The following is a 23766-nucleotide window of genomic DNA, read 5'->3' on the forward strand; positions in this document are numbered from 1 at the left end:
CGGTAGAACGGAGTTGATGTTGCGCCATTGCATTTCATCATTCAACTCGGAATTAGTTAAATTCATCGTATGACTCAAGCCTTCAATCAAGTCTGGCTGTCAATCAATCTGTTTCGGAATGCGAAGTGACTCCACTATAGTAATTGAGTAACTGTGGCTGCCTTCAACCGCCCTTTCCCTGCACCACCGCTGTAACATACATTACTAACAACCCCATCTATTTATACGGCAACCGCTTGAAGATTAAGATCTCACAGCATTGTACAGCATGTTTACTGTGGTGTCAATTTACTATTTATCTGTCGCATCCATGACAGGTCTGAGCGTTAGTATGTACTACCATAGTTGAAGAGGGAACAGAATGCCAAAAATAGGTACTCTATATTGACAGTGTACTCGGAAGCAAGACATCAAGGAAAAGAGACATGGCAGGCAGTTATTTCCGCAGTTTCGCATTAGCTGTTGTTTCGAGGATGCAGATGAAATTGCAGGCAGGTACTTCAGCGTGATAGGTGCTGTTATGCAAACTATGGAATGTGTCGAACAATCTAGGACATCATCCTTTGCGCTAGATCTGTACTGGACTTTGGTAGAAGCACATGTTTTCATTTGACGCATGGAAGCAAGTTGAGGAGCTTGCCAATTAGCCTGTCAATCTCATCCGAGTGATAGTGAAGCGCACGATCTCTTAGTATATATCAAGAATAGCAAAAGGTAATCTACTAATCTGATGTGGCTTTGCATAGCATATCAGGATCCAATGGCAGAAGTGTTAAGATGGGCTTGCTGTTTTGTAAGAAAGAACAGAGTTGCAGAAGACTTTTTTTTTTCTAGAAAAAAAGAAAGAAAATAAAAAAAAATAAACAATGGAAAACCGCAATTGTCGGTCCTAGCGCCTGTCAGAACTTATCAGTATAACCTAGTAAGATTGTCCAGACTGTGTCGTGCTCACAATAAGCCGTATATACCTCATGGTGGTGGTCTTTTGCCTCTTGGAGCTGAACATCAGCCTGATTTAGTAATGTAGATATGAGAGCCGCTTCTAGTACTACAGTCGGCTGGTCTTGCCGGGGAATCCTCATAAAGTTTGCCTAAATCAGCAAGACATGAGCAGTTGTCATGAAGCTTAGGCATGTATGATGTGCTGCCCAAGCTCAAGTTGGAGCTGCAAATTTTCTGGTATGCTTTTGCACAAGGGCACAGGTGCATTTAGCAGCCATCAGACATATTCGTGTCATGATGCAGAAATAGCTGTTTGTCACATTCTATTGTAATCTGATTGGATGTGCTTATGGCTAGCCATGCAATAGCCTAGTCGAAAGTGTGTTCATGATGATTACTAGACTATTCAGGACCTTGACTTCAGCAGACAGTAGTGGAAGTTGATATGTTGGGCAGGGTATCCTAACTGTGCTCCTTATGCCGCTAACAGGCTTAGGAGAGAAAAAGCGTGCTAATTTTTGTCCAATGAACTTGCTGTGATAATAGAGAAATACGGTTTGTATGATTTGAACATCTCTGAAGATACTCCTGCTATAGCGTGAATTGGAGTGTTTCTAGATCGCTGGCAAACTAGTGGTTCAATTACTACTAAGAACTACTTAGTAGTATGAAGTACTTATACTACTACTATCAACCATAAGGTGTTTATATATAGCAAGTACTAACTAGAAGTATCTGCTAGTACTATGGTGTTGAGCATCACCGCCGGAATTTACATCGATATCCTATTCACTGAATAGCCTAAAATTCAACGCTCTAATGTGTGCTTTAAGACTATCTTTCTATGTTGGCAATGTTGTTGTTTTCGGCTTTTATGAACCCCCTTCTTTTTTCCTCTTGTTCGGTGTTTCTCGGGACGCGGGAGGTTTAGACTCCGAACCGGCGGAGAGATAGTAACTATCTTTTGCAAAGACACAGTGAAATTAGATAAAAACATGTAAGATTTTTCCGCATTCAATTGGAAATTTCAGTAGTATAAATAAGTAAGTCCATTGCAAAGGGCTGTGTATTTATTGAACTCAGTCCTAGCAAAGCCATCCCTTGCCTGCGATGAATATGTCGAAGGGAGAATTGATGATACGATACTATCTACGGAGTAAAGTATTGCGGGAACAACCATTAATAAGAAGGGACAGTCAGACTGGGGCACGTGCCGGCCCACCATCTCCGAAGGCCGGCCCCCCTCTTTGAATGCTGGGTGGATGGATTCCAACTCGCCCAACTGAATCACACCGGCGGCTTAAAAGCAGACCCCACCTTTTCCACCGGCTTCGATTACTTCGTTGCTGTCCCTGCTGCTTACTTCTTCCTTTTCCTCTTTCTCTCTCTTGTCCGTCGTTTTTGTTGCCTTCGGGGATTTCCAGGTTTGACAAGGTGCAGCTTCATATAAAAATTGTTTTTCATCCCCGTATTCCCTCCCTTATAACGTGGTCTTGCTGTCCCTGGTGGAACCGGTGAGCCACTAAGTCAACGACATCAGTACCTGAACTGCGTTCGAAAGCAGGACGTGTATGATTCCTGCTCCAGAGTAATCTTGTTCTCCTGAAGTGGTCTGGGACGTGTAAGTCCAGTTCTCCTACTAAGCAGACAACCATTGTTCTGGCTCCTGAATTGCCGGTTCATCACTCTTGTCACGGACCAGAATCTGACCTACTCTGCCAACCACTAGTGTAACTTTCCGCCATGCACATCAAAGAAAAGCTCGCTCAAAATGAAGCGGCCGGAAGGACGGGCATCTCCTTCGAGTTCTTCCCCCCGAAGACGGCCCAAGGTGTTCAGAATCTTTACGACAGAATGGACCGCATGCACGCATTAGGTCCTTCTTTCATTGATATCACGTGGGGGGCTGGTGGCCGACTATCGGACCTGACCTGTGAGATGGTAAACGTTGCCCAGTCGGTGTATGGCTTGGAGACATGCATGCATTTGACTTGTACGGACATGCCCCAGGAGAAGGTGGACGCCGCGCTCCAGGCGGCCTACAAAGCAGGCTGCACCAACATTCTGGCTCTTCGTGGAGATCCTCCGCGTGACAAGGAGGCTTGGGAAGCTGCTGACGGAGGCTTCCGTTACGCGAAAGACTTGGTCAAGTACATCAGGAGCAAGTATGGCAATCACTTCGATATTGGTGTGGGAGGCTATCCGGAAGGTGCGGATGACAACCCGGATGTGGACCAGTTGATCGACCATCTGAAAGAGAAGGTCGATGCTGGGGCATCCTTTGTCATTACGCAGATGTTTTACGACACGGACAACTTCATCGGCTGGGTCAAGAAGTGTAAGGATAGGGGCATCCATGTGCCCATTATCCCCGGTATCATGCCAATTCAAACCTACGCTGCGTTCATCCGTCGATCGAACTGGACCAAAACTCGCATCCCCCCGGACTGGCTCGAGGCACTGGAACCTGTGAAGAACGACGACGCTGCTGTAAGGGACATCGGGAAGCGGCTGATTGCAGACATGTGTAGGAGGCTCATTGCGGCTGGTATCAACCACCTGCACTTGTAAGTGTTTCCTTCCGTCTGCCTTGACTAATTCGTTCAGGCAATGACTAACAGGGGTCGACTAGTTACACAATGAACCTTGCGCAGTCCACACAATTGGTCCTTGACGAACTCAACCTCATGCCTTCCGAAGAGACACCGCTCCAGAGAGCCCTGCCTTGGAGGCCATCTCTTGGCTTGAACCGCAGAGCCGAGGATGTTCGCCCGATCTTCTGGAGGAACCGGAACTCTTCCTACATCGCCCGTACGCAGACCTGGGATGAATTCCCCAACGGTCGCTGGACCGATTCTCGCTCTCCTGCTTTCGGCGAACTCGACAGCTATGGCATCGGCCTCAAGGGTACAAACGAGCAGAACATCAAGCTGTGGGGAGAGCCCAAGTCTCTTCGGGATCTTACCCATATCTTTGTCGATTTCCTCGAAGGAAAGCTGGCCCGGTTGCCCTGGAGCGACACCCCCATCACTACTGAAGCCAACGCGATCAAGACCAGTCTCATTGACCTGAACCAGAAGGGTCTCTTCACGATCAACTCTCAGCCGGCAGTGAACGGTGTCAAGTCTTCCCACCCCGTGTATGGATGGGGACCGAAGAATGGATATGTTTACCAAAAGGCATATCTTGAACTCTTGGTCCCGCCTTACTTGATCGATGAGCTGATCGCTCGCATCGAGAAGAATGGTGATCTTACGTACCATGCTGTCTCGAAGACTGGTGAACTGCGCACCAACACCCGTGATAGCCCCAATGCCCTGACCTGGGGTATCTTCGCCGGAAGAGAGATCGTCCAGCCCACAATCGTGGAGACTGTCAGTTTCCTGGCCTGGAAGGACGAGGCATACCGTCTAGGTGACGACTGGGCCAAATGCCATGATGCCTCCAGCCCCAGCAGGAAGTTGATTCAGGGCGTGATGGACAACTGGCACCTTGTCAACATTGGTGAGTTCACGATATAGTGCCCTTGTTGAAATAATGATAGCTAACACGAACCTTTCAGTCAACAACGACTTCCACAACACCAGCAACCTCTTCAATCTCTTCAAGGACCTGGATGTCCGCGAACTTGATACCGAAATCCCAGTCGAAAACGGTGAGCCGAAAGCTCACACGAACGGAGCAACAAACGGAACGACCAATGGCGCGACTGACGGAGCAGCTCCGGAACTTGCAGTGAAAAACTAGATGTGGCTCCTGCAGCCCCCGTGGGGACAGTCCGCCATACACTATATGCTTTTCTTCAACCTCACTTACGACTTCCTAATTCAACATATACTATTAATTCAACATATCAACCTCAACGATTACCTGCCCGAATGAACACTCCCGGGCTTTTGCAACGTTTTACGGCGGCACGACCATGAAGACCTCTCAACGATTTCTTCCCTGAGCGTTTCTTTTATTTCAACATGACATCTTCACCTTCCAAAAATTATACCCCCAACCCTCAATTTTCGGATTTTTGCTTTTGCAACCCCATCGAGCATGGAAAAATAACATCTTCAACACTATTTTTATCTATTCATGATAAAGCTCTTTTTCCGAAAAAGTGAAGAGCTTTCTTATCTCATTTCTATTACTCTCTCTCTTTGTTCTTCAACTCTACCCAAAGAGACGGCTTACAGAAAATACATTTCCGGGGGTATTTACGATCTTCAACACACTATGGATGACGGAGTTGGGCTTTATGCATTTCAACAAAAAGTGATCCTCTTCAACATGGGATTTGGAACGGAGTCTTCTTCTAAATGGAGCATTTGATATTTGTTTTTTTCCCTTCCCTTTCTTGGGCTCTTTACTTAATCAACTCTCTCTTTTCCTCCCTCTTATTCGCATCTTACCATATATATCCGGGTTTTCTTCTCTCACCTTTCCTCTCTGCATTCAACATTATTGCATGCATCCTTGTTATTGTTGTGGTGGTGAAATACAGGTGCTGGCTGGGCGAGTATTGTGATGCCTAGCATTTCTTTTATAATTCAATAGAAGCATGATTTTCTCTCTCCATATCTCGTTCCTTTTATTTTTGGAGCCGATAGAGCCCGATGCATTGCCTAAGTACTTCGAGGGCAGAATGCATTTTATATCTATGGGAGGAAAACAACATTAAGCAAGATGCATTTCATTTAACATTGAACAAGTCGCTAGACTAGACTAGGTACAGGAGGTAATAATGGATACACACCGCATTACGTTAAAAATACTGGGAGAAACATGATACATGATAACCAACCAACATTGACACACGGTTGAGCAAGGAACATTCATGTGCTTCCCCGTCACGCTTGAAAAGAATGGAAAGCGAGCAAGCAGAAACTGGAGTTGCCTTAGCATAACCCGAGCTAAGGACCGCTTTATATCACAACCAAACCAACCAAACCCATCGAAAGACCAGCTTATACCAATAGGGCCCTTCCTAATGCCCCTAGCAACCAAGCAAAGGGTCTTGCAAACCACACGATCCAGCTTCCGATAAGGACCACGTATCCGGCTGCTCGGCCGATGATCATCATGACGAACCCAAGGGCAATGAGGTAGACCATAGCTTTGCAAAGATCGATCAATGACCGGGCGAAGTCCTCGCGGTTCGGCTTTGGCCAGGATCCTGTTGTATTGTAAAGGGCCAGGATCCCCAGGAGATCTTTCAGGACATGCAAGCAGTGTTCGATCATCTTCAGGACGTTATTGAAGGCGATCTTCACTAGCATAGCCCGAGAGTGCCGATTGGCCATGATTTCGTCATAGAGACCTTGCAGCTGGCCAGAGAGTTCTATAAGAGCATCCCTGACATAGCCCATTATCTCCTGACTTGGGGCTTCCTTGTTGTTGGTAGGCAACCCGTTGGTATGAAGATCGGTATTGAAATCAGTGATCTTAGAGTAGAACAACTCTTTTGCTGTATCAGACACTTGTTGCCCATCCAGTTCAGCAACTTCAATAGGTTCAGCCTCTTGCGAAACGCTGTCCTGCCTAACCCTGTCTTTGCTTATCGAAGCCGCAGGAGAAATTGTCTCGGGGGTCGACGGCTTCTCAACAAGTGTCGTATCCGATGCGCTCTTCAACGAATTTGAATTGTCTCTTTTAGGCGATACACTGGCAACATAGGGTTGCTGATTATAGCGCACGGGCTCACCAGAGTTTCCTGTTTTGGGCCTGGGCAGCCCTTGCGTACGGATGAACCCACGAATAGCGCGAGGTCTTTGTGGAGAGGTACGGTCGGATTCTGTTCGACTTTGGGGGGATGGATGTGGATTGGTAGGAGGGACTGCAGTTGAAGATATTGCGCACGGCGCATTTGACTTTCCCCAAGAATTTTGGGTCGCCCTTCGCAAGCCTGATGTCGAGCTGCTCATTGTCTGTTTTACTCGAGAGTCCGATATTATCTCTCCTGCGGCGCGAGAGGTGGGCTCCTGCGCGTCTGATTTTTTGGGGCTGCTTCTCAAATCTGCCATGGTCACCATAGTGCGTGTGATAGTGGGTGTGATAATGAAAACATCGTCCGACTTGCGGCCCAACTTCTGCTTGTCGTGCTGCTTGACTGTGTTCTCTGACGGATCCAGATTCTCTGTCATAGACGCTTTGGCAGAGACCTCCATCTTCTCCGCCGGGCGGCATTTGGCTTCTTGACACATTGTCTTCGGCAAGGACTTCGAGCATTGGGCTTGTTTCAAATTCTGAGAAATTGGTTTCCATTCTTCTTGGACGACAGCTTTCTCTGGAGATGTCGATGTCCCACGATTGCTGGTGATTCGCTTCCCTTCCTTTGACATCTTGGACCGTCCGGACGGGATGTCTATCATTCTGGGGCGCTCGTCCGTCATCGAGAAGAGCAGGATCTCGTCCGGGTTCTTGTCGTATGGCCCATTGATTTCCTTGCACCCTAAAAAAGACCCATCTGGGTTTGCAGCAGGGGTTTTGTTTGCAGTTTTTGCAGGAGCCTCTTCCCATATAGTACTGAACCGTTGCTTTCCGACCTCTTCTGGGCTATAATACCGACGATGTCCAGCTGAACAGTTGGAATCACTGACTTCAGAAGGGCGGCCGATACGTGTATCCTGACCATCAAGGCCTGTTGACGTCTTTTCTTGCCCAGTAGGATTGTTAGTGCTGTCCTCGGGAGTTCTGGTACGCGGGCTGGGGAGGGTGTCTGGATCTAGCATCTCCCCGCCTTCCTTATGGACTTTCTCGATGCTTTGCTGAAAATCGGAGATTTGTTGAGTACTCATGATTGGAGGGTTGGGCTCCTTAGCCGAAGGCATATTGACAACGAACTTGTCTTCCCACTCGGTTAGGGAGCTGGACGGGGCGGATATCGGAGAAACTGAGGGATGTGAGTGTTCGGAGGAGTCGGTGTTGGTGTCTGTCCTTTCAGATGATATTGCCGGTGTGGAGTTGCTGAAGTTCAGATGCGTTCGTTGAGTTCCATTGCTCGGCCGCTTTCTTTGACCAGTAGAGAGACTTGCTCCTCCTTCTCTCGCGCTGCGCCCGAAATTTGTTCGACCGTCGCTGGAATTTGGAATCTTTGTTGGAGGGCTCGGGCCTTGGAGGACTAATTTGTCGCCCCGAGGCGCCCCTCCTGCCAATTTCTGTTTTTGTTTGGCAATCTCCTGTCTTGGGGAGTTGGCCAGTGAAACTATCTTTCGGTAGGCCTCCTGGTAGTATTCCTTCGGCTTCTCTTTAGTGAACGACCCTCCGGGAATCTCTTTTTCAAATCTATCCTTTACTTTCCGCCAGTATTGGTCACGATCGTTGTCTGATCTCTTGGGTGATGAACGCTGCAGTGCCCCGAATGACCTCTTCGGCTGGAGAACTCTATCTGCACGGTGACCTTTCTGTTCAGAAGTTGTGGGGGCTTCCTTTGGTTGCTGTTTCTCCTTGTCGGTGAAGGACTTTGGAAGGGGTAGTTTTGTAGGGGTTCTCTTTCGCGGAGCCGTGTCAGGCGAAGCGCCGGTGCTCTCTTTGCTTCCAGACTTGTGCCGTTCGTCAGGTTTGGGCGTAGATTCTTGCACTCGCGTGGGTGTTTGTACCTCGTTACCGACTCTTGTCCGCTTGCCGTGGCGGGGTCGAGGCTGAAGATTTAGCAGATGTCCATTCGGTAGATGCAAGAATTCCTCCATCTTCACCCGTTGAGGACTGCTGCAGCCCAAGCAGCTTCGACCTTAAAGCCAGACAACGTCAAAACAATGACCCATTCCTCCACCAGCGCTGGAATATCTCTCAATGCACTTCTTCTCCGGACGAGTGTGTGCAGAATTACGCCCGTGCAGGCGTTGGGCGTTCGGTCGGTGGTGTGGTTTCATCGGAACGCGACAGGGGTCTGGAAAGAAAGCTGGCAGGGCAACCCCATCACTGGGCGCGTTCCGCGTGGTAGGGTAGGGATAATGTATGTAATGATAAGGGGTGGAATGTATAGTACGCCAGGGCTGGCCACTATTAGGAATGTAGCAACGGGCGGGTAGAGGTCATCAAGGAATGTAGGCCTGGACCTGTGACATAGTTCGGTATGGAAACTGCAAGCATCGCGCAGCTGAACTTGCTGCTTCCATTTGTCACTTGCGAATTCCTGGGGTGGAAACAGCGAACGCCACAGGTTCACGAACGTGAAGGTGCAATCATAAGAAGTGACTATTTAGATGCTGCCGGCGATATAAAGTATGCCATTAACGAGGGTCAAGGATGCGCCGATGTAGAATTGCTTTGAATGCGGAACTGATATCCGTGAATTTGAAGTCGTCCAGCCTCGTATTAAGCATGTTGCTCAGCGGCTGGATCACTATCGGCCATCAGTAAAACCCAGCCTACATTCTCAAAAGAGCCCGGGCATCCATTGTTTTCAGAAAGATAATCCAAGCAAGTGGCACAAGGGCGAACGGGAAGTCAAAAGACAATGAAAAAGCTTTTAATGAGAAACAAGGATCCGAAAGCTTGGATGATTAACGCCGCACCTGATGCTCCAAAAGTAGTCCACGGTCACAAGAGGTACCCGGTCTTAATGATGACCTGATCACAACGCCGATATGATGTTATAGCATACTATACATGAGAGTTACTCCTTCCATGCTATTGTTATGGTTGGCGCATGACGCCTTAATCGAACAACCCATGTTAAAACCGTCCACTGTCACGGCGTGCGTCCAGTTGACCCCGTCTCGGTCCCGGTGTTAAGGGACTGCCTGCGGGAACATTACTTCTCTTGAGGGGACTAGAGGGCCTTCTCATTGCACTTGTTCCCCGTTCCTTGTAGAAGAAATCGCCATTGCTCTGGAGACGACGTTCAAGGTTGGCTGACGTAGACTTCTTCAGAGGCGAGTTGGCATGCGAGTAAATGCCAAGACTTCCACCATCACCCGTGGTCGTCGGTGTCTGGCGAAATTGGGGCTGGCGGATTGCAGAGATAGAGTTTCGCACAATAGGAGAAGCATCCCGCAGGTGGCTTGGGGTCTGCAACGCGGCAGCACGATGAGATACTCCGGTAGGTGTCGTTGCAAAGGATTGGCGCGCAGATGATCGGCCCTCGGGGTCCACATGGCTGACGTAGTTGGGATTTGGGCTTGTCTTAAAGCCTCTATGAAGCACGACAGTGGGCGTGAAGGTGTCAACCTTATTCTGCTTAACATCGGGATCGGACTCGGAGAATTGAGTGGCCACATCTCTCATCAGCGGCTGAGTACGAGGGTGAACGTATTTAGTGTCGTATTCACGGAGCACCTCCTTATGAACCACCATAGAATCCTTTGCTTGCTGGGTATAGGACGAGGAAAGGAACGTCATCTGTACCGAGAGGAGTGCCGCTATGAAGATAGTGGTCACAATCGTCACGCTTGGTCGAGGATCGGATAGCTGAGTGGGTAGAAAAACCCAGTATACCAAGACATGTCCAGGACTGAAGAGGCAGAACAATCGAATGCAAATGGGTAGAGGATCCCAGACGGCAAGTTCCCATACATCTCGCTGTGCGTCTGGGTGAGCTCTCGACTGGGCCGATCTGGCTATCGTATCCGCCAGATATTTCAGTGGCGATGCGGTCACAGGAGTCGAATTAACACGGACTCGGTGAGCGGAGGGAGTTGCAGGAGCCTGATCGATTGATGCTTCAAACATGCGATAATGTCGCTTCCGGTAGAATGTATAGAAGGCGTTAAACGCGGTGAAGGTGGTAAGAAGGTGGACTATGAAAGAAGACTATCACCCTTTACGTTAGCGATGCAGCACATAGAGGCATATATTCATTCAAAGCAGACTCGAAGTCAATTAGGCGTCACATACAAACCAACTGAGCCATGGTGTGCTTCCATCATCGCCAAAGACATCATCTATGGCTTGACTGCCGTACGATTGACTGTTGGCCCTGGCGATCAGAAAGACCGCATTCAAAGCTATTCCCAGGGGGAGCGCCCAATTCTTCTCAAACTGGTCCCAGTCATGAGTATCGATCTCCTCCGACAGCCACAAGAGAAAGTCCAGAGGATTCAAGTAGGACTTGATGCGCTCCGTCAACGGTCGGCGGCGGACAAGCCGGGGCATGGTGAGAATGGCGACGCGAGATGCTTGATAATCAGAGAACAAGAATTAGAGCCATAGCCCGCAGATAGAGCACCAAGATACAGAGTATATAGAGACCAACCTTTGATGAATGCGATAGTTTGAAGCCGAAGTTTTCCTTTTCCGCTTGTCAACAACAAAGGGTGGAGCGCGACCCCGGCTTAGATAAGCGACCCCGGCGCCGTTATGACGACGTCTCCCGCGAGAGAGTCGGGATTGCCAGACTCGCCAGGGACAGATTCACCTTCTTTATCGGCTCAGGGCGACGCGAGCTAACTGTAGCCGCAGAAATTCGCCAATATATAAGCAGCTCACTGTCTTTACGCCCGCTTCTTCCTTATTCCCAGAATCATGGCGGCTCCGGCCGTATCATACAAGGTAACATCCCGAGGTTTCCCCTCCTCATTGCCAGCAGTCACTCACCATATACACCTTATCCAGGACCGACAGTTCCTTGCGGTCATCGGAGATGAAGAGTAAGCCACACCATTACTACCTCATGAGAGAAACACTTCCTCTAACCTTTTATTACCAGCTCTGTAACAGGTCTCCTCCTTGCCGGTGTCGGTGTACGTATCCTCAAACTACGGCAGCTAGATAAAGGCAAACATGGGACCACAACTAACTTGATACATTGCAGCATGTTACCGATGGCGCGGATGCCCAGCGAAACTTCCTTGTGGTAGACTCGAAGACTGAGACCGCCGCGATCGAGAAAGCATTCCAGAACTTTACTCAGGAGAGGAAAGATATCGCCATTGTCCTTATCAACCAGCATGTATGTGCCTTGTCACACTTCGCAGTGTCCTTAACCTGCAACGCCTGCGAATTATACCGTATTTTGATTGTTTATAGCTCGCCACTGACGATTGAATACAGATCGCAGAGCGTATCCGACACAGCGTCGATTCCTACGCCGAGGCTTTCCCTGCCGTTCTCGAGATCCCGAGCAAGGACCACCCGTATGACCCTGAGAAGGACAGTGTACTCAAGCGGGTGCGACGACTGTTTGGAGAGTAGATATAACACGCTTTCAATTTTGATTTGAGGTTTCATATGTATTACCATCTGGTGGTGTTATCTCATTGCCCTATCTCTTGTTTGCCGTTTCGCGAAGTATACAGATGGAATGAGAGTTAGCTGAAAGGCGGAGGGAAAGATACCCAATTACATCGTTTTGCATGACAACACTAAGTTCACAGAGCCCACCTTTACCGGTTTTTCGCTGCGCTGGTCACTAAGCCTGACTACTTACTAGCACGCTTCATAGGCTATGCTGTCAATGGGATCAATGTTTCATATGAATTTTAGTACAGATGCTAGGTAATGCCAGTGAAAGAAGGTCACGAATTATAATAACAATGATAAGGATGGACTACAATATGTGGCACTAAACCAAGACCCAAAACACCGTTGAAGACGTAGCGGAACGGAAAGTTAGCAACAATCGTAGAGCGTGGCATGGCTTTCGTAAACATTGGCATGTCACTGTGAGGCTCGAGGATAAAGGCGGGCTTAAGTAGTGGCAAGTGGAGAAACAAAACGACAACATATGCAAGTAGTAACGTCAGCTCGTTATGGGCGATAAAACGCAAGGACATCCAGCGTCAACAGCGCTAAATATGTATCGCGGCCATGTACTCAGAAGTGCCGAGTCAGCTTTCACATAAAGCCAGCCTTGAACTCGATGTTACGGGCCTGAAGGCAGGTAACATGCTTATCGTCTTTGGTGTAAACGTCGGCATGCACAGTGTACTTGCCCTGTTGATTGATCATGACCTGGTTAAATTCGACATCGATAGTGGTGTACCATAGGTAATCACGTACCGGAGGGATCTGTCTGGGCAGCTCAACTTGTTTAGTCAAGGTCATCTCGCCCTTCTCCAGAGGGCATTCGAGGTCAACATTGACGATCTGCTCGCACAGGTCGGCCGTCTGCCTGACCAAAGTAATCAAGCCATATTTGACCTCCAGATTCACATAAGCGCCCTCTTCGATCTTCTCATTCAGGGTACCCGTGGCTTGGATGATGAGAGTCTTTCCACTATAGAGCGATCAGTATGCGATCCAGTTCAGGCAAGGCAGGCTTATTGAAGCGTACGGCAAAGGAGGATTAGGCGTTAAGTCGACATGATCTATTTGCAAAAGATAGCTTGAAGGATCATTGCAGTACTCGAGGGGGTTATCGCCTTTCACAGCCTCATTTTCTGCTTGGATGGGAGTTTGAGAGTTGAAGAAGTCCAAAGACCGGGCGGTAGAGAAGGGGGCGACGCAGAGGAGGAATGTAGCGGCGGTTGATAAGAGCTTCATGGTCGCAAAGGGGCACAAAGCAGCAGTTTTCGTTCCGTATAAAAATCAAGTAATAGCGAAGGACTAGCTAAGCTAATATGGAGTATATTTGCGAGAGTATTGACGGAAGGGAAATCACCAGAGGTACAGATAAGAGAGACAAAACGAGGCAAGAGAGGATGAAGAGCGGTGTCATGGGACGGCGGTTCCTGTCTTGGCAGCCGCCGATGACGACGAACGCATTGGGAATGCACGTGATGGACTAGCGCCTGACCTTACTTTTGGCACTAGGAACCATTTGTCCTAGATCATCAAATCCCATGGATCCCTTTCTCAAACATACCGTGGAGTGAACACAAGGAAATGCATGCCGAGGGGCTGTATCATGGTTTTGTCTTTCTTTTCGTGACCTCGCTGTCTTTCGATAAGCCCTACGGATGTCTTACCCGTCTCACTAAAGTTATGGAGTCCGAAGCCCTTATGGCATAGGGATGACCCACCGCCCCGATGAAGCACAGCCGTTATTGATTTACAACGTCCATACATCTAGATAACTATATGGTACGTTTCTTTCAATCCACACAACTACTACTGCACCGCAATCGCCCATGTTTCTTATAGGCCTGAAGCGGGTCAAAGTGAACTCCAGATGATTTTCCAAGTCAACCTGAAAGTAGAATCGTCATTGTGAAGGCTACTATTTACAAGGTATAATATCAATATTAATATGATATCACGCTCAATGCTCAGAAACGAAGATACCAGCCATGCCCATACCCTATAAAAACGTTATTAGCCTGAAGTCCGACATCTGCAAGGTGCACAAATTCATAGAATATCTTACCGTTCCAACACACATCGAGGTAACTGCAATCCTCTTATTTTGTCGGCGCAACTCCGAAAGGGCGGTCACCACCTGGCGCGCTCCTGTGCAGCCTAGAGGGTGGCCAAAAGCACTGCTAATCGTCAGCATCATGAGGCTTGGATTCGACGATTCAAGACTTACATGGCACCGCCACGGGGGTTAACTTTGGCCTCATCCAGGCCGAGCTTCTGAACGCAATACGTTCCCTATACCAAAATCAGCAAGTTGTTATGGCCGGACGAGAGATGCCCACTTACCATTGAGGCGAATGCCTCGTTAATTTCAAAGATGTCGATATCTTCCTTGCTCAGACCGAACTTGGAAAGAATCTTGGGAATGGCGATCGATGGTCCAATGCCCATGATTCTAGGTTCCAGGCCTGCAACTGTAGCACCGCAGAACTTGGCTACGATGGGTTGACCGAGCTCTTGGGCGCGAGATCGCTTCATGAGAATGAGACCGGCAGCACCATCGGTAATCTGACTGGCATTGCCGCCTGTAGTAGCGCTAGGCGTCCATTGAGGGAACGCAGAGCGGATCTTGCCTAGAGACTCAGCCGTGGTACCGTAACGAATACCATCATCCCGGTCGACGACAACTTCCTTGGTCTCGCCCGTCTTGGGGTCTTTAATCACCGTCTTCACCGGGACAATCTCGTCGTTGAACCACCCAGCCTTCTGGGCATGCTCAGCTTTCTGGTAGCTGTTGGCGGCAAACCTGTCATGCTGTTCACGCGTAATGTTGAACTGTGAGGCAACATTCTCGGATGTCTGCCCCATAGGTTGGATATTCTGCGAGGCGATCGGGTGATTCATGATCTTGGAGGACATTTCGGGAGAGCCACCGTCGGCGTTGGTGCTCATACTCTCGGCCCCCACAGCTATACCAACGTCAATAGAGCCAGCCATGATCTGGTTGGCAATATTCTGGACGGCGAGCAACCCGGAGGAACAGAATCGATTGGCGACCGAAGCAGCAGCTGTGACCGGAAATCCTGCGGCTAGCACAGCTGAACGGGCGACGTAAGCTGCGCCGGGGCACAGCACATTTCCAACGCAAACATCTTCGACAAGATTGGGGTCAAGATTCGATTTTTCACGGACGGACTAGAAGTTATATGAGACGGAGAACATGTCGGCGCTGAAGAGGATGGGAAGACAATACCGTCAGCAATGAGATGAGAAGATCATCGAGTTTCGTGTCTTTCAAGCCGCCCTTTCTGGCCTTTGTGAGCGGGGTCCGAACGGCCAGTGTAATCACCTGCCACTTGTTAGATTCTGTTACCAGAGACGGATGATAAAAGTGCGCAAATCCATACAATATCGTCGGGGTTCTTGGACAAGACTCTCTGCTTTCCAGACGCCGCACCGGGGCCCGAAAGCTGGTTTGCGATCGAGGTCAATCGTTGCTGTGCAGAAGACATGATTTAAGCTGCTTCTTTTTTCTTTCCTCGTATGACTACTACCAATACTAATCTGCTTCTGGAAACGGAGTAGCTCTTTCGAGATTTGACAGACAGAGAAAAATATAAGGAATGAGAAAAGAAGAGAGATTAGCTATATTTTCTTATCTTGGAAACAATCTTTAATTATAATGAACCTGGGGCAAACACGGGGGATCAAAAGAACAACCGCGGCTCCCAGAAACCCAAAGTTGGACAATACAGTAAATTACTGGGCAAAAGCCACCGAGCCGAAACTCGTCTCGGTATCAAACGCCTGCAGGCCCAGCGGGTTTCAAAGGCCAGACCGAGTGAGTGGCAGCCGAGAGAAATGCCGCCTTTTGGTTACACGGCGGTATGATACCGTCACTCTAATCGCCTCGGTTGTCGGTCCTTTTCCAAAAAGTGCAGGTATTGCGGGAAGTTGGCCACTCTCTGCCTCCGGTAAGATGGTCACCAATACAGCGCCATTACCGTCGGTTAATTGTGTGGGTCAATGACGGGCCGGTTTAGCGTCCAGAATTGCCTCCCCGGATCTGCTGAAGAGTCGCAGTGATGAGAGACCTAATCTATGTCCAGGGTTGGTTATCAAGATCAGTAGACACTGCCAGTTGATGTTCGCAATCAAATTTCTAGTATGAGATGGACATTGGAGTCCACTTCATGCCGGCGGCTTAGTATCTCTACAGAAGATTTGGAGGTATATGTTCACGAAGTATGGATCTAAAACTGCATTGCAGAACGCAAGGGAATCTGGCTCGGACCTGCGCCCGCGCGTTATCTCGGAAGCCAGCTCAACATTCTTTTGCCGCTGCTTGCTTTTCTCCAGGCATGCTTACAAAGTACATACCAATAACTAGACTAAGTGTATGTAGTCAACACTAGTAACCCCCACCACTGGACGGCAGCTTTCGGTGGCTCACGTCCCGACCCCAGATTCCGAGCGCTTGGATTTTCATGACACAATTCTGTTCCTATATCTGCCCACTTCCCCGTATTAGAGCGGAGCTATGTCTCTATTTTGATAATTGAAACTCTTCTTGATGCGGGGTTGAATGTCCGAATTCGCTACTATCTGTCCCGCAATTGACTCAAATTCATCTCAACAACTGAGTGTGAGACACCAGAAGAGGTTGTTCATTCCTTGTCTTCTGTAACAAGTATTCTTCCCCATCATACAGAAATTATCACCACAGCATCATCTTCCTCATGGAGTACTTCTCCGAATTGGGTGGCCCCTCCATAGCAATTGCATCGGCTCTTTCAGCCGCTGCAGGGGCATACATCAACGCCAAATTCTCCATCTCGACTGATCTCTCATTGCTATACAAAGAACGATCATGGGCAAATCGCCTGGGTCAGCGGATTGCCCAGCTGGGCGATACCGCCACGCTATATAAGATGCTGGAACGGGTGGTGGAAGTCGACGGACAGGGTGCAGCCGAGGCCTTGTGGTTTGAACACAAGACGTGGACTTATAGCCAGCTGAAAGATCGTATGTGAAAATCCGTATACTACTGGCTTGCGTGCTCTTTTGACTGACTCGAGTTTATAGTTGTTGATAGATTTGCGTCCTTGCTTCACACCAAGGATATCCATGCCGGGGATTTCGTGGGCGTCTTCACCACGAATGCCCCGGAGATGGTGGTGACGATCTATGCACTCTCTAAGTTGGGTGCTGTTGCTGCTCTCATTAACACCAACCTGCGCGGTATGAAGATTTGACATTCTTGTACATGTATTGGGGCAATTACTTACTGACAATGCTCTGGATAGATGATACATTCACCCATTGTCTGAACGTCTCTGGAAGCAAATTTATTGTGTCCACACCCGACCTGTCGGAATTCGTGTGTTCCGAACTGCCTCATTTGGCTTTGAACCTAGGTTCCTTTGACAGCAGCTCTGCGGGAGAAATCCAAGTGATCACGCCGTCCGATCTACAACAATACTCCCCTTCAGCGACAACCGCCGCTAAAAGATCTATCAGCGATTTGAGTGCACTGATTTACACCTCGGGAACGACAGGCAAGCCCAAGGCCTGTGCCATCCGCAACATGATGACTCTTGTCACGTCTAACCCTAACACGACCGATCTCGATGACCGCTCCAAGTACTACCCCCTGCGCACATACTCCCCTCTCCCACTTTTCCATGGTACGGCGTTCTTCACTGGTCTCTGCTATTCGGTTGGAAATGCAAGCACTCTTTGCCTTCGGCGCAAGTTCTCCGCTTCTCAATTCTGGAAGGACGTCCATGATTCGAAAGCCACACGTATCCTATACATCGGCGAGCTCTGCAGATATTTGCTTTCAACACCCCCTTCCCCTTATGATCGTGATCATAATTGTATTGTTGCGAGTGGCAACGGTTTGCGCGGAGAAATTTGGGAGCGCTTCCGCCAACGTTTTGGAGTCCCGGAGATTCGCGAGTTCTATCGGTCAACGGAAGGCGTGGCCAAGTTTGATAACTGGGGTGAAGGAGCATGGGGAGCTGGAAAGGTGGGATTTTCTGGTCCCATTAAGCGACGGTTCGAGGACGATACGTTCATCGTCAAGTACGATACCGAGACCGAGATGCCCTACCGCGATCCCAAGACGGGATTCTGTGTACCAGCCAAGCTGGGTGAAGAGGGAGAGGCGATTGGCCGAGTCAAGAGCCGTGGCTTGCTGACTGAGTACCTACACAATGAGGATGCGACTGAGAAGAAGCTTCTGCGGGATGTATTTCAGAAGGGTGACCTCTTCCAACGCACTGGTGACTTGGTTGTGAGGGATCATGATGGTTGGGTCCGGTTCCAGGACCGTGTGGGTGATACTTTCCGTTGGAAGGGAGAGAATGTCAGCGCTGGAGAGATTAGAGATCACATCTGTCGGATACCGTCTGTTCATGATGCGGTTGTTTATGGCGTGAAGCTGAACGGGTATGATACCGAAATTCCCCTAATGCCCGAAAAGCATACTATGATTAGATACTGACCGAGAGTGCTAGGTATGACGGTCAAGCCGGCGCGGCTGGTATCACTCTGGAGGATGCCTCTCCCGCAACTGAGGAAAGTCTCATGGCTAGACTCTACTCGGACTTGAAGAAGAAGGGTGTGCCATCTTATGCATTCCCACGTCTTGTCCGACTCACCGAAAAGTAAGTACCTTTTTCTTCTTGAGACCTAGGCTTTGCTAACCTCTTTCAGGGTGGAAACAGGAGTTACGTTCAAACAAGCCAAGGGAGCGTTGACCAAGAAGGGCTGGGACCCTCGAACGGATTGGGGTGGTGATAAGCTGTACTGGCTTAATGGTACAGTCTACCAGAAACTCGATGAGCAGGGCTGGGCATCGATAGAAAGCGGGCAAGCCAAGCTGTGAGCTTGGCGAGCATCATGTTTCTGTAGAAAGTATCCCGCGTGTATATAATGCTACTTCTTCTATAACACTTATTGTAGATAGACACGGAAAGTCATGTGTCTCAGGAGAATAACAGCCGCTTGAGCATCTCGTTCCAGACCATCACGTCCAAAAGGACAGTTGTAGTAAACGCACACTGAAAGACTGCAAAATGACGCAGCTGGCTCGGAATGCCTTCATAGCCCGCATTCGGTGTGATCGTCTTATCGGCTTATCTGCCTCGCTTTACTGGTTCATCCGGGGAAATTGCGCGCGGGGTCGACCCCCGCTACATTCCAGGATCATTGCAAGCGTGCAATTCGATCACAAGCCAGAGTGAGAGTGTGAGTTTGTCAAACAATCCTGACAATGAGTTCTCGCAACCCTTCATCCAACCATCCGCCTCTTCAAGATGAAGACAACCCCAAAGAATTGAACGTGGTGCATGAACTGCACCAGGACAAAGATGTCGAGCAACGAGTTGCGCCCGACCAGGTTGAGGACAAATATCGCACCACCAGATGGGAGATCTGGGCTTATTATGCGTGCGTTATAGACAATATTCCATGTACTTGGTACTAAACAACAGCTATCAGTTACTACATAGGCAACAATGGCCTCTCTCTATTCAGTAAGCCATGATCCCTCCAATCGTGGCCAAAAATTTCCCACAGAAAGCTAACAGCAAAAACCGACTTTGCACCCACTGCCTGCCAGAACCTCCTTTCCCAGGCTGCAGGCGATCAAGGCACCCTATACTTTGCCGGAAGACAACGATCCATAGACAGCATCGTCCTGCTAAGCAACGGCATCTCCTTCGCCATCCAAGTTGTTCTCTTCCTCATAATCGGCAGTTTCGCAGACTTTGGCAACTGGAGACCCAACATCCTGATCGTGTTATCGGTCGTCGCATACGCCATCGGCTTCGCTTGGCTGGGTGTACACGAAGCCGACAAATGGCACGTCGGAGTCGGACTCTACATCGTCGGGCTGATCGCCTACCAGACCACGCTGACGTTCTGGACGGCAGCGTTTCCGGGTCTCGCCCGGAACACGAAGGAGATGAAAGATGTCGCAGAGCAATACGTCGCGGGAAGTATCTCCAGAGATGAATACGACCATGTTGACACGATGAAGCGCAGTCAGCTTGCCAATATTGCTTTCTATGTGCAATCGGTAGGAGAGCTGTTCGTGCTAGCTGTCATTGTGGGGATTATGTTCGCATTGAACGTCGATGCTAGCGAGAGCAACAATAACTGGGGATTAAGCGTCCTCATTGCCTTTGCTAGTGGCGTTTGGCTGCTCGTCTCGTTACCGTGGTTCGTTCTGGAGAAGAGACGCCCAGGACAGGATCCCCAGGGAAGCAATATTGTTATTGCCGGGTTGAAGCAGCTGGTACATGCGGCGAGACAGGTCTGGAAGTTGAAACAGAGCGTTATATATCTTATTGGTATAGATGATACCTTCATCCCTGTAGATCACACTCAGACCATTGACCGCATACATACTACAGGCTACTTCCTCCTCGGCGATTCCCTCAACACAACAGTGACCGTCATATCCACCCTGCAAAACAGCATCGTCTCCTACAACACACTCCAATTAACCTATCTCCTCCTAGTCGGCATCGCAGCCCAAGCCATCGGCATCTACGCCTTCTGGTACGCCCAAAAGCGCCTCAACCTCAGCACCAAAACCATGTTCAACCTGATCGCTATCGCCATCATCCTCCTCGACGGCTGGGGCATGATAGGCATCTGGACCCAGAAGTTCGGCTTCCATCATCTCTGGGAAGTTTGGGTGAGTCCATCCCTTATATACTACTACAACATACATACCTCTCCAACAACTGAACTAACCCCTTTGGCAACAATGCAGCTCTACCAAGCCTACTACGGCCTCTTCGTCTGCCCCTGGTACAGCTACTCCCAGATAATGATCTCAGAAGTGACGCCTCGCGGCCACGAATTCCTCTTCTTCAGTCTGTTCAGCATCGTAGGCAAGACGTCGTCGTTTATTGGCCCGCTCGTCTCAAGCGCTATTATTGATGCTTCGCTGTCGGGGAATAGCTCCATGCCGTTTTACTTCCTTTTTGCGTTGAGTGTGTTTAGTTTTGGGTTCTTGGTTGTGTTTTTGGATTTGGGCGTGAGTAGGGAGGAACAGAGGGTGTTTTTGAAGGGGAGGGAGGAGGTGGAGGAAGAGTAGGTTTTTCTGTTGGGGGTAGTGAGGGTTTTGGTTATGTATTTGACACTTATTAGAAGTTGTTTGGTTAGGCTGATGGGGGTAGTTTATGAATGGGGATTGTACGAGTGGTGTGGGTTGGGTAGTATAAAACAATCATAAACTATTTAATTCTCGTACCATATCAGATAAAGCCAGTTGAGAAGACTAATAGTAGCTCCCAACTCAGTAAAGTTATACATGACCAATCCCACTCAATACAGGCTTTTTTTGTTCCCCCTTCCAACAATAACAGCAAGGGGCATAAGTGAGAAGAATAAAGTGAAAGAAAACTCCAGCCCATGCTATGCCTAAGCGCCTTATATATCGAACGTAGTATACGAAGGGTGATAACCGAAGCAAAGGAAAGAAAACAGAGACCGACAGAGGATATCAGGTCAAAAGGGGGAGGCAGCAACTGCAGCAGCAGCAGCAGCATCACGCCTCGCCATCCGATGCATCCTCTTTCGACTTGGACTTCTTCTTCTTCTTCTTTTCCTTCTTCTCGGCACCGTCGTCGCCATCTACATCCGCGGCCTCGGAGTCGCGCTTCCGCTTCTTCTTCTCTTTCTTCTCCTTCTTTTCCTTCTTTTCCTTCTTCTTCTCCTCCGCAGCGTCCAGCTCCTCGGGCGGCACGAACGCCTTCTCGCGCTCCTTCATCTTCTCCTCGCGCTTCAACCGCTGTCTCTCCATGACCTCCTCCTTCTGCTGCCGATCCTTCGCCTCCTTGGACAGGAAGTACTCGCCCGACTCGATCTGGAGATCCACCTTGCTCTTCTCCGGTGCAGGAGGGAAAGGAGTGTACACCTTCTTCGTCTTGTCGGTGACCTTGAACGGCACGCGACGCTTGGACAGCGTGCGCTTCTTGAAGTTGGGCAGGAAGCGGTCCCAGGATTCGTTCGCCAGGGTCGGGTCCTTGGCCAGTTCGCGCTTGATCATGAGTTCCTTGATGTGGTAGATCGGGTGAATGTTGGCCATGCAGTCGTTGATGATGCGACGGACTTCCTTGAGACCCTTGTAAGGGCCCATGGCGGCGACCGTGTTACCCTGGACCAGGATGTAGGTGCTTGTAAGCAGCTCCAGAGCTTTCAGGGTGGAACCACCAGGGCCGAGAATACGTTGACGACGCTTGACGAAGCGCTCTTTGTTGCGGACTTGGTTGCGAATCTTGATGATGTCGCATGCGACGTCGTCTTCGAGGATTTTGAGAGCCTATTTAGTTTGATGTGTTAGTAGGTTGATTTATTGGGTAATCTTAGAATTATTATGCAGGATTATTTACCTGTTGCACCGGCACACTTCTCGACAACAGCTTGATCAAATCACGGGCCTTGAGGATCGCAGCAGGATCGAACGTCTTTCGGGTCGTCTTGACGGTCATGCTACCCTCGACCAAATCCAGCGTACAGGCAATACCGAATTTCTCGAGCGCTCTTGTCACAACGGGCCATGCTTCCTTCAGGTAGACTTCACGGTACTTGGGAAACAGAGTGGCGAAGGAAGATTCTTCAGCGAAACTACCGGCGACATTGTCATCGGGTTGGAAGGGTTCGACCTGGTCGCAACAAATTTGCAGTTAGTTTCGGACCGGTTGGAGACTTTCGATGTTTAGGTTTTTGTGTGGTAGAGCATACCTTCCACTTGTCAATGTCATCCGTGTCCCACGGCTTGTCCCTCTTGTAGGTGGAAGGCATGATGAGTCCAGGGGTGGCTCTTGTGATCTGCGACGGTGATGGAGAGAGACTTGGAGTTGATGATCGAATGGCGGCCAACTTTTTTTGAGTCCCCGCGGGTGCTTACCCGATTGGGTAACTCGTTGGTGCCTGTAAATTAAGGTTTAAATAAGGCATCAAGGCCAGTGTGAGATTCCCGCCGTAAGCGCCCAAGCGCGACTGAGATGATGATCGAGCGTCTGTGTGATGGAGGCTCTTACGGGTGGCTACGGCGTCACTACGGTCTGGGCTATGGGGCATGTTTCTGATAATTCACTAATTCTTGTAGACATCCATCGCGCAAGGAGAGGTCCAGCATGTCTGACGGGTAAACCAGCTGCAGTAGGGGACGCTTTTGGTTGTCCAATCGATATGATACGGTGATTTGATGTATCAGATCCTGGTGGTTGGTGAGACTTTTTCGTAGAATTACGGAGAAGTCCCCGTTTAATTAAGCGACGTGCTGCTATTCTCTGATCCCGACCCATTTGGGCCCATCGCCAAAGCGGGTCAACAAAGATCTGTGTTCATTCCATGAAAATGGATAGCTGAATGGCTTCGGCCTGCCTGGAGGGTCTTGGAATAGGATTGATTTGCTATTATCGCTCCCTCGATTTGAAGTGGCCATTGAGCATTCCTCGAACCTGGCTGGTTGACAATGGCTCCTGAGAGCGCCCCTGGGTATCATTGGGGCTTGTGCGGCAGTCTGCTCTAAATCGGACTCAAATGATGAGAGATGAATGGGCGAAGGGGGATGTGGAAACGCCAAATAAGCACCCATGGTCAGACTATTGTAGTAACAGAGCGAGGTAC

General features: G+C 49.3%; 9 protein-coding genes across 9 annotated transcripts; 4 read left to right on the forward strand and 5 right to left on the reverse strand.

Annotated features, from left to right (window-relative positions):
- Positions 1-2258: 2258 nt before the first annotated feature.
- On the forward strand, positions 2259-4859 carry BO85DRAFT_250550 (methylenetetrahydrofolate reductase (NAD(P)H) MET13). The gene is made up of 4 exons (XM_025654927.1): positions 2259-2563; positions 2672-3509; positions 3575-4446; positions 4505-4859. Exons 2-4 carry the CDS (start codon positions 2686-2688, stop codon positions 4687-4689), a joined length of 1881 nt encoding a protein of 626 aa, XP_025517725.1. The 5' UTR covers positions 2259-2563; positions 2672-2685; the 3' UTR covers positions 4690-4859.
- A 1041-nt stretch (positions 4860-5900) lies between these two features.
- Positions 5901-8621, reverse strand: BO85DRAFT_417299 (putative NTP binding protein; the record flags this gene model as incomplete). The annotated part of the gene is made up of 2 exons (XM_025657769.1): positions 5901-7483; positions 7634-8621. 2 exons carry the CDS (start codon positions 8619-8621, stop codon positions 5901-5903), a joined length of 2571 nt encoding a protein of 856 aa, XP_025517726.1.
- Positions 8622-9558: 937 nt separating this feature from the next.
- BO85DRAFT_250518 (Nur1/Mug154 family protein) lies at positions 9559-11334 on the reverse strand. The gene is made up of 3 exons (XM_025654926.1): positions 11129-11334; positions 10771-11051; positions 9559-10686 (listed from the first exon to the last, which is right to left on the reverse strand). The coding sequence occupies exons 2-3, from the start codon at positions 11026-11028 to the stop codon at positions 9610-9612; spliced, it is 1335 nt and encodes a 444-aa protein (XP_025517727.1). The 5' UTR covers positions 11029-11051; positions 11129-11334; the 3' UTR covers positions 9559-9609.
- On the forward strand, positions 11276-12419 carry BO85DRAFT_447665 (H(+)-transporting V1 sector ATPase subunit F). The gene is made up of 5 exons (XM_025659768.1): positions 11276-11424; positions 11488-11522; positions 11582-11615; positions 11687-11824; positions 11926-12419. The coding sequence occupies exons 1-5, from the start codon at positions 11398-11400 to the stop codon at positions 12064-12066; spliced, it is 375 nt and encodes a 124-aa protein (XP_025517728.1). The 5' UTR covers positions 11276-11397; the 3' UTR covers positions 12067-12419.
- On the reverse strand, positions 12229-13356 carry BO85DRAFT_510846 (ML domain-containing protein; the record flags this gene model as incomplete). Its single annotated transcript, XM_025664568.1, has 2 exons — positions 12229-13090; positions 13148-13356. The coding sequence occupies 2 exons, from the start codon at positions 13354-13356 to the stop codon at positions 12709-12711; spliced, it is 591 nt and encodes a 196-aa protein (XP_025517729.1). The 3' UTR covers positions 12229-12708.
- Positions 13357-13998: 642 nt separating this feature from the next.
- On the reverse strand, positions 13999-15804 carry BO85DRAFT_476423 (putative peroxisomal 3-ketoacyl-coA thiolase (Kat1)). Its single transcript, XM_025662782.1, has 6 exons — positions 15519-15804; positions 15365-15460; positions 14458-15306; positions 14342-14406; positions 14180-14291; positions 13999-14113 (listed from the first exon to the last, which is right to left on the reverse strand). The coding sequence occupies exons 1-6, from the start codon at positions 15621-15623 to the stop codon at positions 14075-14077; spliced, it is 1266 nt and encodes a 421-aa protein (XP_025517730.1). The 5' UTR covers positions 15624-15804; the 3' UTR covers positions 13999-14074.
- A 718-nt stretch (positions 15805-16522) lies between these two features.
- BO85DRAFT_467490 (putative bifunctional fatty acid transporter/acyl-CoA synthetase (FAT1)) lies at positions 16523-19127 on the forward strand. Its single transcript, XM_025662191.1, has 5 exons — positions 16523-17136; positions 17197-17352; positions 17418-18564; positions 18633-18782; positions 18832-19127. The coding sequence occupies exons 1-5, from the start codon at positions 16851-16853 to the stop codon at positions 19001-19003; spliced, it is 1911 nt and encodes a 636-aa protein (XP_025517731.1). The 5' UTR covers positions 16523-16850; the 3' UTR covers positions 19004-19127.
- A 263-nt stretch (positions 19128-19390) lies between these two features.
- Positions 19391-21374, forward strand: BO85DRAFT_417312 (MFS transporter; the record flags this gene model as incomplete). The annotated part of the gene is made up of 5 exons (XM_025657770.1): positions 19391-19566; positions 19618-19652; positions 19707-20471; positions 20535-20821; positions 20900-21374. 5 exons carry the CDS (start codon positions 19391-19393, stop codon positions 21224-21226), a joined length of 1590 nt encoding a protein of 529 aa, XP_025517732.1. The 3' UTR covers positions 21227-21374.
- On the reverse strand, positions 21350-22981 carry BO85DRAFT_476426 (ribosomal RNA assembly protein mis3). The gene is made up of 3 exons (XM_025662783.1): positions 22876-22981; positions 22524-22796; positions 21350-22453 (listed from the first exon to the last, which is right to left on the reverse strand). Exons 1-3 carry the CDS (start codon positions 22933-22935, stop codon positions 21680-21682), a joined length of 1107 nt encoding a protein of 368 aa, XP_025517733.1. The 5' UTR covers positions 22936-22981; the 3' UTR covers positions 21350-21679.
- Positions 22982-23766: the final 785 nt, after the last annotated feature.

The sequence above is a fragment of the Aspergillus piperis genome, assembly GCF_003184755.1.
Source record: "Aspergillus piperis CBS 112811 unplaced genomic scaffold BO85scaffold_5, whole genome shotgun sequence".
In the NCBI taxonomy this organism is placed as follows: Eukaryota; Fungi; Ascomycota; class Eurotiomycetes; order Eurotiales; family Aspergillaceae; genus Aspergillus; species Aspergillus piperis.

Bases quoted from the DNA above. Each gene is read 5' to 3' on its own strand.
- BO85DRAFT_250550 (XM_025654927.1), top strand. From the start codon at position 2,686: ATGCACATCAAAGAAAAGCTCGCTCAAAATGAAGCGGCCGGAAGGACG. The intron at 3,510-3,574 runs GTAAGTGTTTCC...GGGGTCGACTAG, and splicing joins GGTATCAACCACCTGCACTT to TTACACAATGAACCTTGCGC. The intron at 4,447-4,504 runs GTGAGTTCACGA...CGAACCTTTCAG, and splicing joins CTGGCACCTTGTCAACATTG to TCAACAACGACTTCCACAAC.
- BO85DRAFT_250518 (XM_025654926.1), bottom strand. From the start codon at position 11,028: ATGCCCCGGCTTGTCCGCCGCCGACCGTTGACGGAGCGCATCAAGTCC. The intron at 10,687-10,770 runs GTATGTGACGCC...AAAGGGTGATAG, and splicing joins CACCATGGCTCAGTTGGTTT to TCTTCTTTCATAGTCCACCT.
- BO85DRAFT_447665 (XM_025659768.1), top strand. From the start codon at position 11,398: ATGGCGGCTCCGGCCGTATCATACAAG. The intron at 11,523-11,581 runs GTAAGCCACACC...TTTTATTACCAG, and splicing joins GCGGTCATCGGAGATGAAGA to CTCTGTAACAGGTCTCCTCC. The intron at 11,825-11,925 runs GTATGTGCCTTG...GATTGAATACAG, and splicing joins TTGTCCTTATCAACCAGCAT to ATCGCAGAGCGTATCCGACA.
- BO85DRAFT_476423 (XM_025662782.1), bottom strand. From the start codon at position 15,623: ATGTCTTCTGCACAGCAACGATTGACCTCGATCGCAAACCAGCTTTCG. The intron at 15,307-15,364 runs GTATTGTCTTCC...TATAACTTCTAG, and splicing joins TTCTCATCTCATTGCTGACG to TCCGTCCGTGAAAAATCGAA. The intron at 14,292-14,341 runs GTAAGTCTTGAA...GACGATTAGCAG, and splicing joins AACCCCCGTGGCGGTGCCAT to TGCTTTTGGCCACCCTCTAG.
- BO85DRAFT_467490 (XM_025662191.1), top strand. From the start codon at position 16,851: ATGGAGTACTTCTCCGAATTGGGTGGCCCCTCCATAGCAATTGCATCG. The intron at 17,137-17,196 runs GTATGTGAAAAT...TCGAGTTTATAG, and splicing joins TTATAGCCAGCTGAAAGATC to TTGTTGATAGATTTGCGTCC. The intron at 18,783-18,831 runs GTAAGTACCTTT...AACCTCTTTCAG, and splicing joins CTTGTCCGACTCACCGAAAA to GGTGGAAACAGGAGTTACGT.
- BO85DRAFT_476426 (XM_025662783.1), bottom strand. From the start codon at position 22,935: ATGCCTTCCACCTACAAGAGGGACAAGCCGTGGGACACGGATGACATT. The intron at 22,797-22,875 runs GTATGCTCTACC...TGTTGCGACCAG, and splicing joins ATGACATTGACAAGTGGAAG to GTCGAACCCTTCCAACCCGA. The intron at 22,454-22,523 runs GTAAATAATCCT...CAAACTAAATAG, and splicing joins GAAGTGTGCCGGTGCAACAG to GCTCTCAAAATCCTCGAAGA.